The following is a 14,730-nucleotide window of genomic DNA, read 5'->3' as shown; positions in this document are numbered from 1 at the left end:
GAGAAGCTGTCGTTCCCTGCCAACCTAAAAATGTCTGCATGCAAATCTTCCTGAGTGCGGGGGAAAAAGAGAGGTGGGGCAAAAGTTTCAAAAGCAAAGAAAACAAGGAGAAGGAAGTGGCCAGTGCTCAATGAACCTGCACGTGTGAAAGGCTAATCCAGAAATCACTCAGTAATCACCACCATGAAATCGGACCGGGCTGACATGGCTGGCTACGCATATGCTCACCTTTCCCCCCTCCCACAAAGCTTCACTTCCGAAACCAAAGTGACCTTCTGAAATCTGGCCACTCTCCCCCGGCTCTTGCCCCCTCCTGTGCAGCAGCTCCTACACACCCTTAGCTAGCTTCCTTCCAAAGTCCCCATTAGCCTCTCATCCAAAACAATACAATTTTCCTGTTTTCGAGAGAAGGGCGCTGGCCCGTGTGCACGGTAAACAAAGGCCGGAGTGCAGAGAGCTGTTAGAAGTTGCACAAAATCTACATATTACACAGGGGAGTCCGAAAGGAGGGTGAGGGTTCAGGGGGCTCGGACATGGGAGGCAAAACAGCGCTTGGACCTCAGCTGCACTCAATGTTCAGAAGTGCTCATGGGTCAGTCATGCTCAAAGGAACAGTGTTGAAAGAGTGATTATGTTTTAAGATGGTTTGGCTGGCGGCCAAATAACGTCTTACTGTCCATTGCCAAGTCAGGAGCTTTTGCTGACGAGTGAATTTTTAAGAATTATAATAATGAATAAATAAACTGGTTTAAAAGCAAGACATTTTCTAGATGGATCTCCTTTTTGAGAGAGAGAGAGAGAGAGAGAGAGAGAGAGAATCTTAAGCAGGCTCAGCGTGGAGCCTGACACAGGGCTTGATCCCACAACCATGAGATCATGACCTGAGTCGAAATCAAGAGTCAGACGCGTAACTGGCTGAGCCACCCAGGCGCTCCCTGGATGGATCTCTTGAAGGGGACTCGGGACAGGAGGACTATGGCTTGGCTTCTACTGGGTCCCAGAACATCTCTCTAACAGAGATGGGCTTCTACCCATATTCCTCTGGTGTATTCTTCTTCCCATCAGTCCCAAGCCGTCTGTATCCACTCGGGCGACTCAGAAATCTGTGTCTCAGTCTCTTTCCCTTTAAATGGAGTCGATATTTTTGGCCCCTCCTTCTCACACTTAGTGCTGGGTGATTGGCGAGGTGGACAAGATCAGGAACATTGGCCTGGGAGGTCAAAGCAGACCTAGGAGACAGGACAGAGCATAAGGAAGCCAGCCAGAGGCTCAGAGAGCTCCTGAAACGGAATCTTTCAGGTGATGTTTTGGTATTGGGCTCTTTATTGGATTTTTACAAATTCTCTCCAGCCCTGAGGATTCGGCCTGTGTTTTCTCTTCTGTCATCACAACCTCCCTTCTGCTTGACGTTCTGCATCTTCCAGACTGACGGAGACCAGGGTGCTTTCTCTCAATGTCTGTGCTATTTCACCGTCACCATTTTTGAGGCATTAAAGGAGAATAATGCTCAGAGAGCAGTCATGCATGTGGTTCAGAACTGAGGCAGAATCACAGTTTTTTTATATATATATAAATATATATATTACGGTGATTCTATATATGTATATATATAATTTAATAATTTATATCTTTAATAATAGTAAACACAAAGAGACAAAAATAACTTCCACCTAAAGCTTACGGGAGGACGTCTCAACCGTCGTGAGGGAGACACATGGTTCCCAGCAATGCTTCATGTTTCCATATTGATTTTTTTTCTCTTTCTCTCTACTTTCTACACAAACTGCAGATACTCCTGGTCTTTCTTCTTGATGCCCCACCTCCCCGCAGACAAACTCCTCAACTCTTCTGAGCCCAAGATCGTGCCCTTTATTTTCGATCAAGTAAGTGACTCCTTTCCTCCTCCTGCTGTCTCCTGGATCTTGCCGCTTCCTACCCAACTTCACCACCAATAATCACAGTATTGATGATGTTAACAAAAACGGTGAGCGTGATCACAGCCTACCTTCACGGGGTGGGTTCTGTGTGCAGACACCGTGTAAACACTTAACCCCGCTTGTCCCCTTTGGTTTCCGAGTCCCAAAGAGCTGTCTTAGTTATATATTGCTGCCTAACAAATTGCCACAAAACTCAGCAACTTAAAACAACACACGCTCATCATCTCACAGTTTCTGTGGGGCAGGAAGCTGGGTGTGACAAAGCTGGGTCCTTAGCTTTGCGGCCTCTCCAACTAGGTGTTACTTAGGATATAGTCATCTCAAGGCTCAGCTGGGCAAGGATTTGATTTCAAGTTCCCATGATCGTCGGCAGGATGCAGTTTCTCCCTGACTGTTGGCCACAAGCTGCCCTCAGTTCCTCGTCATACGGGCCTCTCCAATAGAGCCATGCCCTTCTTCAAAGGGTATAAGCCATGAGGACAATAGAAAGTCTGCTACCAAGACAAAGCTAGTGGGGAGCCTTGGTGGCTCAGTCGGTTGGGTGACTGACTTCAGCTCAGGTCATGATCTCACGGCTCGTGAGTTTGAGCCCCACATCAGGCTCTGTGCTGACCGCTCAGAGCCGGGAGCCCGCTTCGGATTCTGTGTCTCCCTCTCACTCTGCCCCTCCCCCGCTCCTGCTCTGTCTGTCTCTGTCTCAGAAATAAATAAACATTAAAAAAAAAAAAGATGAAGTTACCATCTTTTGCAACCTAGTTTCAGAAGTGACAGCCAGCCATAGTCTATTTTTAAAAAAAATTTTTAATGCCTTTATTTATTTTTGAGAGAAAGAGACAGAGCGCCATCAGGGGAGAGGCAGAGAGAGAAGGAGACACAGAATCTGACGCAGACTGCAGGCTCTGAGCCGGCGGCACAGAGCCCGACGTGGGGTTCGAACCCAGGAACCGCGAGATCGTGATCTGAGCCGAAGCCGGGTGCTTAACCCACTGAGCCACCCAGGTGCCCTAACCATATTCTACTGGTTAGAATCAAGTCACTGTGTCCAGCCTACCCTCAGTATGTCCAGCCCACACTCAAGGGGACACAGATAACAGAAGGCGGGGATCGGCAGGGGCCATCTTGGAAATCTGAAAACCTCAAGACCAATTGGGGAAGAAGGGAGAACAACAGGGTTGTTTTCAGACTGTAAGGATAATAGCAACACTAGAAGAAGAAAGTAGATCGGGGCAAATATTAAAGCTAATAAGGGTAGAGGTTAGGAGGCGGAATAGGGAAGCGTCTTACATCATTTTTGATCCCGTGTCTTTCTCTCTTTTAGCCCGTAACATGAGATGATGGGTATGCGGCTAAAGGATGTGCACGGAACTACGGGGCACAGCACAAAGAATTCCTTTTCCCATTGGGAAAGTAAATGGAAAATAATCGTAACAGAGGAGCAGGGTAGAGGAGCAGCGGGGAGGGACTGAAGACAATCTCTCTGCACAAATGTGACCCCGAGTCCCGGTGGGCAGGAGACTCTCGGCAGGGACGTGCCAAACCATCAACTAAAATTGGAAGGAATCGGAGCACGAGCCAGATCTAGAACAGGGTGTCTGTGACCAAAGACGGTCAAGACGGAAGAAGCGAGCCCCAGACAGAAAACAGAAGGCTGGTTCCGTGAACCTTTTTTGAGGCGAAGCTACCTAGAGCAAGGTAGAGGGGAGAGGACAGGGAACATTTTTTTTGCACGGCAGCTACCAAAACAAATTTCATTTCATATGTATCTTCAGAGGGGAAGAAAGACTGCAGGACTTTTCAGAGGCTTTACTATGCTTTGTGACACCCTAAGGTGTACGTAAGGGAGGGTGTGGATTGAACAGACACCGCTTCTCACACGTGTCTGTCTGTTTGGTGCGGTGGCGGAGACATGCTACACATTTTAGGGCATACTCTTTTATTAAATACCTGTGGCCTCTTGCAAGAGCAGGAAAGTTCAGCCAAGCATGGTTGCCAGCAGTTGAGCAATAAGCAAACATTTTTTTCTCAAACACCTGCGTGTTAACCAGCAGTGACCCCACGATCTCAACGTTTGGGTCCAACGGTGGGAAAGATACAAAACCAGAATCGGAGAAGTCACCAGATCATCACCTTTTCCAACCATCCCCGGAAATTCCCCCCCCCAAACTCCCAAAGCTCCGCCGATTACAATCCTTCTCTCCAGAATTCCCTTTCCTCCCCCTGTGGATGCTCATTTTCTTATCCACAGAGAAGGAATCAGGGAGTTCATCCCCACGGGATTTTCTCCTGGAATTTTTCCCAGTAACATAGGGCGAAGGCACTAAAGGGAGTTCCATTGAGAGAGGCACGACATACTTGTTAAGAGCTTTAAAAATATCTTTTTTTTTTAATTTTTTTTTTCAACGTTTATTTATTTTTTGGGACAGAGAGAGACAGAGCATGAACGGGCGAGGGGCAGAGAGAGAGGGAGACACAGAATCGGAAACAGGCTCCAGGCTCCGAGCCATCAGCCCAGAGCCCGACGCGGGGCTCGAACTCCCGGACCGCGAGATCGTGACCTGGCCGAAGTCGGACGCTTTACCGACTGCGCCACCCAGGCGCCCCTAAAAATGCCTTTTTAGTACAGAGAGAGAGAGAAGAAATCAGGGAAGGATCCCCTGCCAAACCACAAAGAAGATAGTTCATCAAGGAATGCTAATTTCTCGAGCACTAGTGGAGAATTACCCACCAGGGGGATTAAGAGATCCGTGCCCTTTTAATCAAAGGAGACCTTCCCTCAAACAACTGGGGTTGGCCGAGGGTCCAGCTCGGAAGAGCAACACAGCAGTGAGAAGCCACGCCTTCCTGCATTACACAATGCTGTGTTTTTAGGTTAATCCTCCAAGGATATTACGGTTACTTTCAACGGTTAATGAATAGCTTCTAAGTGCCTACTTCACTTAATTGTCCAAAGGCCACTTGGTCCCAGAGCATATAAAGCTTCGAGCTGGCTAATGAAAGCATTCTCGAGGAGCAAGGGAAGCAGGGGAGAGGAAGGGCCACGGAGGGGCAGGGATGCGGAACAGAACCGGTCTAGTGCTCTGTGCCCTTGTCCTCCTGACGGGCTTCCTGATGATCTGCGTGGGAGCCTTCCTCATTTCCTCAGGATCGATGTTCAACTGTCAAGGGAACCTGATCCTGGCCTATATGCTTCTGCCCCTGGGGTTTGTGATCCTTCTGAGTGGAATTTTCTGGAGTACCTACCGCCAGGCCAGGGAAAGCAAAGGGGTGTTCACGCACGTGCTCAGACGACACCTTGCTCACGGGGCACTGCCCCTGGCCACAGTCGACAGGTACGTGCTGAAAAGCCAGGGGACAGAGGGGAGTTGCAATGGGGCTGAGTTCTGGAAAAGTGGAATGACCCTAATCCCACAGTGGAATAATATCCATGTCCTGCCAGGCTGTCTGTCTAGAAATGGAGCTTTCTTGTTGGGAAATTACTTGGGGTTAATCCTTAGGAAGAATGGGGCTGCTTCTGGGGAAATCCGTCAAGTAGAGGGAACTTATATCAGAGAAACCACCTCTCCCCCGTTGAAGAGCTACGTCAGCCAACTTAAGAGGCCCAACTCTTAGGTTCTTTTGTTGTATCACGGGAGCTGTCCTTAGGGGCAGGGGGTGGTTAAGTTACCCCCACAGCCTGGCTACCGGGTTATAATGAAAGCAAGTTCCAGGCCCAATTCTGCCACACAACAAACGAACAGACAGGCATAGAATTAGTCCTGCCACCTCTTCACGAACTCTGTGCGGTCCCAGCTTATGGACCTTTTGGGTGTTCTGATCACACCTTGCGTGAAAGATTGATTCAAGGCCAGATAATAACATTCCAGAGGTAGTTCAGTTAATCTTACCACCTCACACCCATTATGATGGCTATTGTTTAAAACACACACACACACACACACACACACACACACGGAAAACAAGTGTTAGCAATCCAAAACCTTATACACTGCGGGTGGGAATGTGAAATGGTGCAATCATTTTATGAAGAATAGTACAGAGCTTAAATATAGAATTACCGCTTGATCCAGAAATTCCACTTCTGGGTATACAGACAAAAGAATTAAAAGCAGGAACCTGAAGCGATATTTGTATACCACTGTTCCCAGCAGCCTTATTCACAAGAGCAAAAAGGTGGAAACAACCCATATGTCCACCAGTGGATGAAGGAACAAAAAAGTGTGGTCTACACACACAGCGGAATATTATTCAGCCATAAAGAGAAGGAAATTCTGACACATGCTACAGTGTCGATGAACCTTGAAGACGTTATGCTAAGTAAAAAAAAGCCAGACGCAAACAGACAAATACTGTATGATTCCACTTATGTGAGATGCAGCGAAATTCGCAGACAGAAAGCAGAACAGTGGTGACCAGGGCTGGCGGTGGGGGAGGAGGGACTTACCATTTACTGAGTACAGAGTTTCAACTTGGGACGATGGAAAAGTTCTGGAGATGCCTGGGTAACGGTGTGGCTGTACTGAATGCCGCTCGTCGGTACACTTAAAATGGATAAGTGGTAAATTTCAGGTTATATATATGTTGCCACGGTAGAGCCAAATGCAGTTCACCTGAGGATTGGTATCAGACAACCAAAACCCTCCTAACTCTTGGCCCACCCAACACAGGACCATTCAGGGATAAAACCTCAAGCATCATCCTTAAGACACAGGCTGCAAGACTCCTTAAAAACATTCTTTTGCCTTCTGGATCTAAAATATCTTAGCTACTCAACATGGATGGCACTGGAGAGTGTGATGCTAAGTGAAATAAGCCATACAGAGAAAGACAGATACCATATGGTTTCACTCTTAGGTGGATCCTGAGAAACTTAACAGAAACCCATGGGGGAGGGGAAGGAAAACAAAAAAAAGAGGTTAGAGTGGGAGAGAGCCCAAGCATAAGAGACTCTTAAAAACTGAGAACAAACTGAGGGTTGATGGGGGGTGGGAGGGAGGGGAGGGTGGGTGATGGGTATTGAGGAGGGCACCTTTTGGGATGAGCACTGGGTGTTGTGTGGAAACCAACGTGACAATAAACTTCATATATTGAAAATAAATAAATAAATAAATAGTATAAACCATTGGGAAAAAAATAAAATATCTTAGCTACTGCATGTATCCTTTTTTTTCCCCCCAAATGTTTGTTTACATTTGAGAGAGAGAGACAGAGACAGAGACAGAGACAGAGCACCAGCAGGGGAGGGGCAGAGAGAGAGGGAGACAAAGAATCCAAAGCAGGTTCCAGTCTCCGAGCTGTCGGCACAGAGCCCAACATGGGGCTCGAACTCACCAACCGTGAGATCGTGACCTGAGCTGAACTCGGACGCTTCACGGACTGAGCCGCCCAGGTGCCCCATATGTATCTTGATTATAAGCAATTTTACCCATGATGGTTGATTTTTGGCATTATGCTAATTAATAAGATACAAATTATAATAACCAACCCCCATTTCCAATGTTTATTATGCTAACTAGCAAGGTCTCTGGGTTTGATAAAAGATTAAGATAACTGAAATGATCATAGATGATGCTTCTCGAGGGATGATTTTTCTTTCTTGTATAAATGTTAGATGATTGCCTCGAGAGTGTGAATCCCTGATAAGAGTAACTGATTGCCTATAGGAGGCAGCTCGAATTTACTAACACACGCATAACATCCCAGCGTGCTGAATTATTTTAGTCATCTATGATGCGGCTATCATGACACCACATTGACCTGCCTCTTCCCACGGCACCTAATAGGTACCCAGCCTACTCAGAGCGGCCAGTAAGTCAGTTAAGGAAACGTTGCATTGCTGAGAAGCATTTGTATTCAAAATGGGAACCCACACCGAGGCATCAGAGCAGAGGAGTCTGCAGTGGTGGAATGTGGGGCTCCGAGAATGTGAACTGGTGTGGGCGGACGGGTTTGGGAGAGGTGGATGGGATTTGGGGGCGGGTGGCAGTGATCCGGAAGCTTCTCAAATCACTCCAGGCAAAAGCTCCCCTCTGTGTCTTCAGTGTCTTTATGCGTGCGCCCTGTGACACTTCTGAGTGAAGGCTGAGATTTATGCCATACAGTAGACAGCGTCTTTAGCCATCTGGCTTTGGGCCTGGTAATATTTGGAATGGAGCTGTGGCCACAAATGGCAGTCTCTGTTCTGTTGTGGTTACATACCACAAACACTCCCCGTAGGCACCGAGGGATTCGCGCTATAAATAAACCCATCAAGCTCACCCTCTCTCCTCCTCACCTCGCACCAACCCCCACCCCGTCCCATTCATGATGGAGAAGCCAGAAGGATTCAGCAATTAGCAACGTTGGGCAAGATTACCGATGAAGACATCACCTTCGGCGGGAATGGCTCCTTTCGCCATTGGCCGATTGGCATAGAAAGGGCTGCAAGTGAAATCTACATGAAGTTGTCAGTGGAGATAGTTGGAGAAACGCGTTATGTTTTTTGGAAACGTGCTTGCTGAGACTTGAAAAAGGGAGAAGAGAGAGGGGAGCATCTGTCAGAGTTGAGGAGACTGCACCGAGCTGGGGTTTTTTGTGTTTTGCTGTGTTAATGTTTTACGTGAGTGTAGTTGACACACAATGTTACATTAGTTTCAGGTGTATAACATAGCCATCTGACCAGTTTGTGGGCTCTGAGGATCTGAGACAGTGAGTGCAACCCCACAGAGAAGGAGGAGTGTATGCACGGGGACAAGGATATGATGAGTTAAATAACTGGGTGGAAGGCAGCTCCAGCATTGAGGCCCCCTCCTCCTGCCCTCTAGAAGAACCCCCAGCTGAAAGCCCCTGGTTCCCGTGAGCAAGAGGAAGGGAATAACTCGGAATAACCCACTGGGAAAAATATGACTGTAGAGTCACACATCCCATGGCTGATGAGGAGGGTTTTGCTGGAAAAAAAAAAAAAAAAAAAAAGCACATTTTTTAAAAAACTGGTGATGCCAGGGAAGAAGTACATCTGTTTCAAAATCAATGTTTCTTAACAGTTTGGCTTCACACAGTGTGATTTGAGAGAGTCAGGCATATGCCTCTTTGGCGTTAACCACTTAAATAACATGTGTACGTTTGTGGCATTTTGATCCCCAGGCCAGATTTCTACCCCCCTGCGTATGAAGAGAGTCCTGATGCGGAGAAACAACCCTGTCCGGCAGAGGGAGAGGCCTCGGATGTCCCTCCACCTGTGTACACAGAGATGGGCCTTGGATTCGAGGATGCACCTGCTGCCCGCCCAGAGGCCCCACCTTCCTACGAGGAGTCCGTGGCAGGCGGGGGTGGCGACAGCCACACCATTTGCGGGACGCTCAAGATGCTGAAGTAGGAGATACTCTCTAGTGCTTGGGATGCACCCTCATGGGATACGGCTGCTGGTAGTAAACGCGGGCACTGGACGACGGGAGGGAAAGGGTCTTCGGGGACCCTCATGAGCGCACGCCGAGGAGATGCGGGAAACGACAGCATTACGGTTTCCTGGACGTGCTTTGGTCTGCCAGGGCAGCGTGGGGTCCCGGAAGGGTGTGGTGGACAGCAAGCCACATTTCAAAGGATCCACGCTAATCCCAGCCCAGTTGGGCTTTTGGACTGCCGTTTGGAGCTGTGCCCCAAGAGGCTTCTAGCTCTCACTCAACCCCCTCCAGCACCCCAGCCCCCAACGGGGAGAACAGGTGCTGCTCATGGACAGCCATGGGCTTTCAGGTACATTACCCAACAACTGCAAGAAGAAAGTGTGCTGGAGACGAAGGGTCATCATCCCGTTTAATTTGCAGGTTTTGGGGGCTGGCTTTGCAGCTCCCCCCGTTTACCCTATTAACCGGAGTGACAGCATAATAATTCACCTTGCGGGAGGTTTCCTCTTGGAAGCCGCGAATGTTACTTTGTATGACTTTCTTTTAATTGTGTGTGTGTGGTTTCTATGTGGACAGCAACTGTAATATTTGCTTTCAAAATGGCTGGAACACAGAATTTTGAAGGAAGATCTTAAAAACGGGACGGTTGTACAAGCAGAGAGGACAAGATTTCTCAGGCACTCAAGTGGAACAGACTTAAAAATTCATAAGGCACAGAATTTAGGGGAAGAAACTGTATTAGCCATAGGTTGTATGAATCTAGATTTTGATGTAAATGTTGAAAAGCATTAAAATATACATGTATATTTCAACAAATCCCCCTGTGAATCTCTAGACTTTGAAAGAAAGGAGACTATGGTGGAATGCTTTGATCCTTAACAGAAAGTTCTCTGTGTCTCAAGATATGGGTCCATGCATTTTTGACTCGGGACATTTCTTTTAAAACCCCCTGATTCCTCCTCAGCTTTATTATATTTTATGATATGTTTTAATATAAGAAGACAAGTCGGGTGGCAGGGTGGAGGGGAGAGATGCAGCTTAATGTGTTGGCGCTTGGACAAGAATCTTCTTCTCTCCGGGCCTCAGTTTCTTCCTCCATCAAGTGAGGAATTTATGCTGGGATTAATATCTAACAATTACAGAGTGTCTTTTATGGGATGGGCTCTGCACCATAAACTTTGTGTGCTTTGGATTTAGCCCTCAATATACTCTTCGGTAACAGGCGCAGTGGCTATTCCCCTTTTACAGACACATAAACTGAGACTTCGAGCCATTAAGCAACTTTCCAGATAACCTACAGTTGTTTCCGGGGGGGTGAAGCAGGGTCCACAGAGGGGCGTGAGAGGATTTTTCGCTTCAAACATTTGTGCTGGGTTAACCCTGTCTTACTTTCCTCCTCCCACGGAGCAGTCTGGACTTCTGTCCTGCTTCGGAAAGTGGGTCCTAACAGGAGCGGAGCCCCAGGGCAGGTGCACTACCTTAAAGCCCTTGGGGAAGCAGCCAAGCTTGCTTTAGCGTTTGCTTTTTTTCTTTTTAATTTAAAAAAGATTTAAAATTTTTTCATTGTCATTGACATCTAATAGGGTTCACTTTTAAAATGTAAATAAGCCCCCCCCCCCCCCCCCCCCGCCGACGTTTTCTGCCCAGGAGCTTGGCCCTCACCTCATGGTGCAGTTTCCTTGCCTCTGATCATTCCGTCGATGACGAAAGATGGTTTGGACAGTGGTGGGAAGGGTGAAGATCTTTCAAGGAGGAAGAGAGTTGTAGAGATGGAATGGGGCCTCCATGGCCTCCTCTTCTCCTTTTTTGCTGAGTGCACAGATTATGCGTGTCCTGACAAATACACAGGAAGCCACAAGAAAGGAAATCCTGGTCCCTTTACATGAAACATGAATTTGGGCATCCGTGATTTGAATCCTTGACATCAAGGGCATAACTGGATATGAAGGCCAGTCATGGTTGTCCAACAGGAAGGTGATCGTTTATCTGCAACGCAATTTATTATTTCTCTCTTGTCATGTCTTTCCATTGCTCTACTGAGATTGTTCTCCTGGAATATTCTCTGGGGTCTGAGAGCATCCACTGACCTGAACAAACTCTGTCATTGGGCTTTCTTCCAGAGTTTGCTTTGTAGCGGATGGTTACTCCCACTTCTGATAGTCACATGAAACACACTCACTAAGAGAATTGCTTTGATCTCTTTACTGCAATAAATTTTGTACTTAAAATAAGGACCACTAATAGACATTCATTGCTTTCTTAAAAACATATGTCCTCTGAAGCAAGCTTGCCTCAAGGACATGGGGATTACCCCAAACAAATCTCACCTTTGAGAGGCCCAACAATTAAGCCCCACTGCAACTCAGAACAAAAGTGTTCCGTGGTGCTTCGTAAGATTCACCGGCCACCCCTGGGAGATTTACTCAAGGAGGCATACACTGCATCCCCTCATCTTCCTTAAGTATGTGGTGAAATGAATGGTGATGGGTGGAGAACCACGATTCCCTGGATGGCAAGGGAGGCCTGTAGGCTATAAGAGTGCGGGGAAGAGGCAAACTCCCACCACAGTCTTCCCTCCTTCCCTCCTCCCAAATGGGAATGGAAGACTCACCCATCGAGGAAGGGGAATCCTCAGAGGTGCTGGCTCTTCAGTATTTTAATCTTGTAACATCCCTCTTGAGTAGCAACTTTAAGTACTCCCCCATCCCCCCCCCCAGAAGATGTGCATCACGAGGTCGGTTATAGTAACTATGCTGCATCTTACGCATATCCAAGATGCAGCAGGTGTATATTTGAACTCTCCACTCCAAAACTCCTTTTACTGGTAAGTCTACCCATACCTTAAGTATTCTACATAAACACACGGTCTTTGGTGAGGTATCTCCCCAGCTTCCCTATATTGCAGGGCACATCCTAGGCATGAAAAGACATGAAAAGACGATAAGGATGTGGGTATATAATGCATACACCATGTTCTGTAATTTTCCATGACAGGTTAGGCTGATTCACATACCAGATGGGCTGTCAACTGCATGAGCCACGTCCACCGATAAAGACTGTGGCCAGTTGAGGTGGAAAAGGCATCTGCTAAGCTCTGCTGCCTCTGGCAATCTCTTGCTGTTTGTAACTGTTGAAGGACCAGGAACTGATTTACGGCCAGTTACGTCATTTCGAAAGGTGCACGATTTTCTCAGGCCCTTCTCCACTCGGGAAAGGAAATGTCCTCCAGGCAGGTGTCTGAGATGTCAGTGTCCATGTGCTCCAAGAGCACCCAGTGCACGGTCAAATAATAAAACGGAGTCACCTGTTTGGTCGCTACCAGATCCCCCAGGTGCTTTCCAGCTTCCACACACCTGCCATGGCGGATGGATATGGCTGTCAAAGTAAATCCCATGCCTTACACTGACCCACAGTTGGCCAATCAGAAGTCAGCACACCATGGGCCCCGTCATTGCCTTTATTATCTGCAGAGACCGCTGGCTCAGAACAGCCAACTGTCAGCCCAATGTGCCACCATGGGGCCAACCATCAATCTGAGACTTCCCGTGGAGAAAGCCTTCAGGTCATGTCCAAGGCCTTCAGTCTGAAACGTCACACAAAACGATCTGTTCCGTGAGTACTTTGGATCTAGGCCGTACCTTGGATCAGTAAGATTTCATACGTGATCTCATTTTAATAATGGCTGCCTGCCATTCTCAAGGTCAGCTAATAAACCCAAGAATCACGAATGAGGCAAAACAATTTTTTTGTTCTAAGGGACTGGCTGACACCTGGCAGGATATTTAGAATCGTGGTCTCCTCCCTGTAAATGCCTCCTTGGCGTGTATCCACACACATTTCCAAACACCCCATGGGTAAGTAGTGGCACTGCCCTGGTTGGGAACCACTGGATCATCCACACTGTTGCTCATCATTGTTCTGGAGGCACATGGTGTAGCGAGTAAACCCCTCAATATTAGCCGAGTAGAAGAGGGGGCCCTCATAGTTGCCACACTCCATCCACAGCATCTTCTATGACTGCCTCCTGGGGTCCCCACAAAATTCTTGGACCTCTCCAGTCGTCCATTCTTCCGAAAGACTGGTGGCTGGAGATTCACCTTTAAGACAGAGAGACCAGGGATTTCCTGTCTTTAACGTCTCCTAAGGGTAAGGCAAGAGCAGATACGTATATAGTTCTGCAAGAGAAGCTTGGATTCTATGCAGAGTGGAAAGAACATCCCGGCAATGTGAAACTGAGCAGGCTTCCAGAGGGAAAGGCTGTGTCCTAGGGTCACTACACGACCTCCTCCTTGGCAACCTAGCTGAGAAAAAGCTCTGTAAAAACAGGTGGCCGTGCAGTTGCTTCTTTCCATAGCTGGGCCCAGACCCATGCCCCGCCTGGTATTTATAACACGGTGTCTCCCTCGACCTCACTCGTCCATGCCATCCTCCCACCGGACCCAAGGCCAGCCTCCCCTTCAGTCACCCTACCTCTCCACTCTTAGTCTTCGTTCCGCTACACCGACCCCTGGTGAAACTACATAAATGGTTATAAGTCCCGGGAAGCCCCACTTTTTGGGAAACCCCTCAAGTGCCATGGGTCTTGTTATCTCAGAGTCCACCTTGCTGTGTTTCCCAAAGCGTGTTGCTTGTACCTCTACCCTAACATTCACATCCTCCTGTTCCCAAGTTACAAACTCCCGGGAGCGGGAATCATGTTTTGTACATCTCGCTGCACCAAAAGCAGGACTCTGTATAAAGTAGTTGTTCAATCAGTGTTTGCTGAATGAATGAATGAATGAATGAATGAATACCTGGGCTGTGCCAGACACATATGCTAGAAATAAAAAAAAACCCAGAATTTGTAAATGAGGATTTACATTTGAACCTCGAAGTTAGAGATGGTCAAAAATTCAGCAACTTGATGGGGCGCCTGGGTGGCGCAGTCGGTTAAGCGTCCGACTTCAGCCAGGTCACGATCTCGCGGTCTGGGAGTTCGAGCCCCGCGTCAGGCTCTGGGCTGATGGCTCGGAGCCTGGAGCCTGTTTCCGATTCTGTGTCTGCCTCTCTCTCTGCCCCTCCCCCGTTCATGCTCTGTCTCTCTCTGTCCCAAAAATAAATAAACGTTGAAAAAAAAAAAAAATTTAAAAAAAAAAAAAAAAAAAATTCAGCAACTTGAGAAAAATTACCTATTTTCTGACCTAGGAGGTAAGCCTAATAATGCATCCAAGGTGTGTTGACCCACACAGAGCCGCGCAGTGAATACATGGCCGACACAGGCATCCGCTTAAAGACAGTGAGAAGCGAAGCTTTAAGGCAAATTGCGCTCGTCGCTGACAAATATCATAACTTTAGAATCTCTGCTCCAAGCCACCCTCCATTATTACAGAATGAAGATACTTAACGATGAAATGCCAGTTGCCAATTTATTTTTCTGC

At 47.6% G+C, this 14,730-nt stretch overlaps 1 protein-coding gene across 1 annotated transcript; it reads left to right on the top strand.

Moving 5' to 3' along the window:
- Positions 1-4,988: 4,988 nt before the first annotated feature.
- Positions 4,989-9,283, top strand: TMEM252 (transmembrane protein 252). The gene is given in 3 exon segments (XM_047100422.1): positions 4,989-5,266; positions 9,057-9,237; positions 9,239-9,283. Coding segments are annotated over 3 exon segments (504 nt in total).
- The last annotated feature ends 5,447 nt before the right edge of the window (positions 9,284-14,730 follow it).

Source organism: Lynx rufus, unplaced genomic scaffold, assembly GCF_022079265.1.
Source record: "Lynx rufus isolate CCGP_SWC_20201006 ecotype Redwood Valley unplaced genomic scaffold, mLynRuf1.p SCAF_10, whole genome shotgun sequence".
Taxonomy (NCBI): Eukaryota; Metazoa; Chordata; class Mammalia; order Carnivora; family Felidae; genus Lynx; species Lynx rufus.
This window is presented reverse-complemented; position numbering and strand designations above follow the sequence as displayed.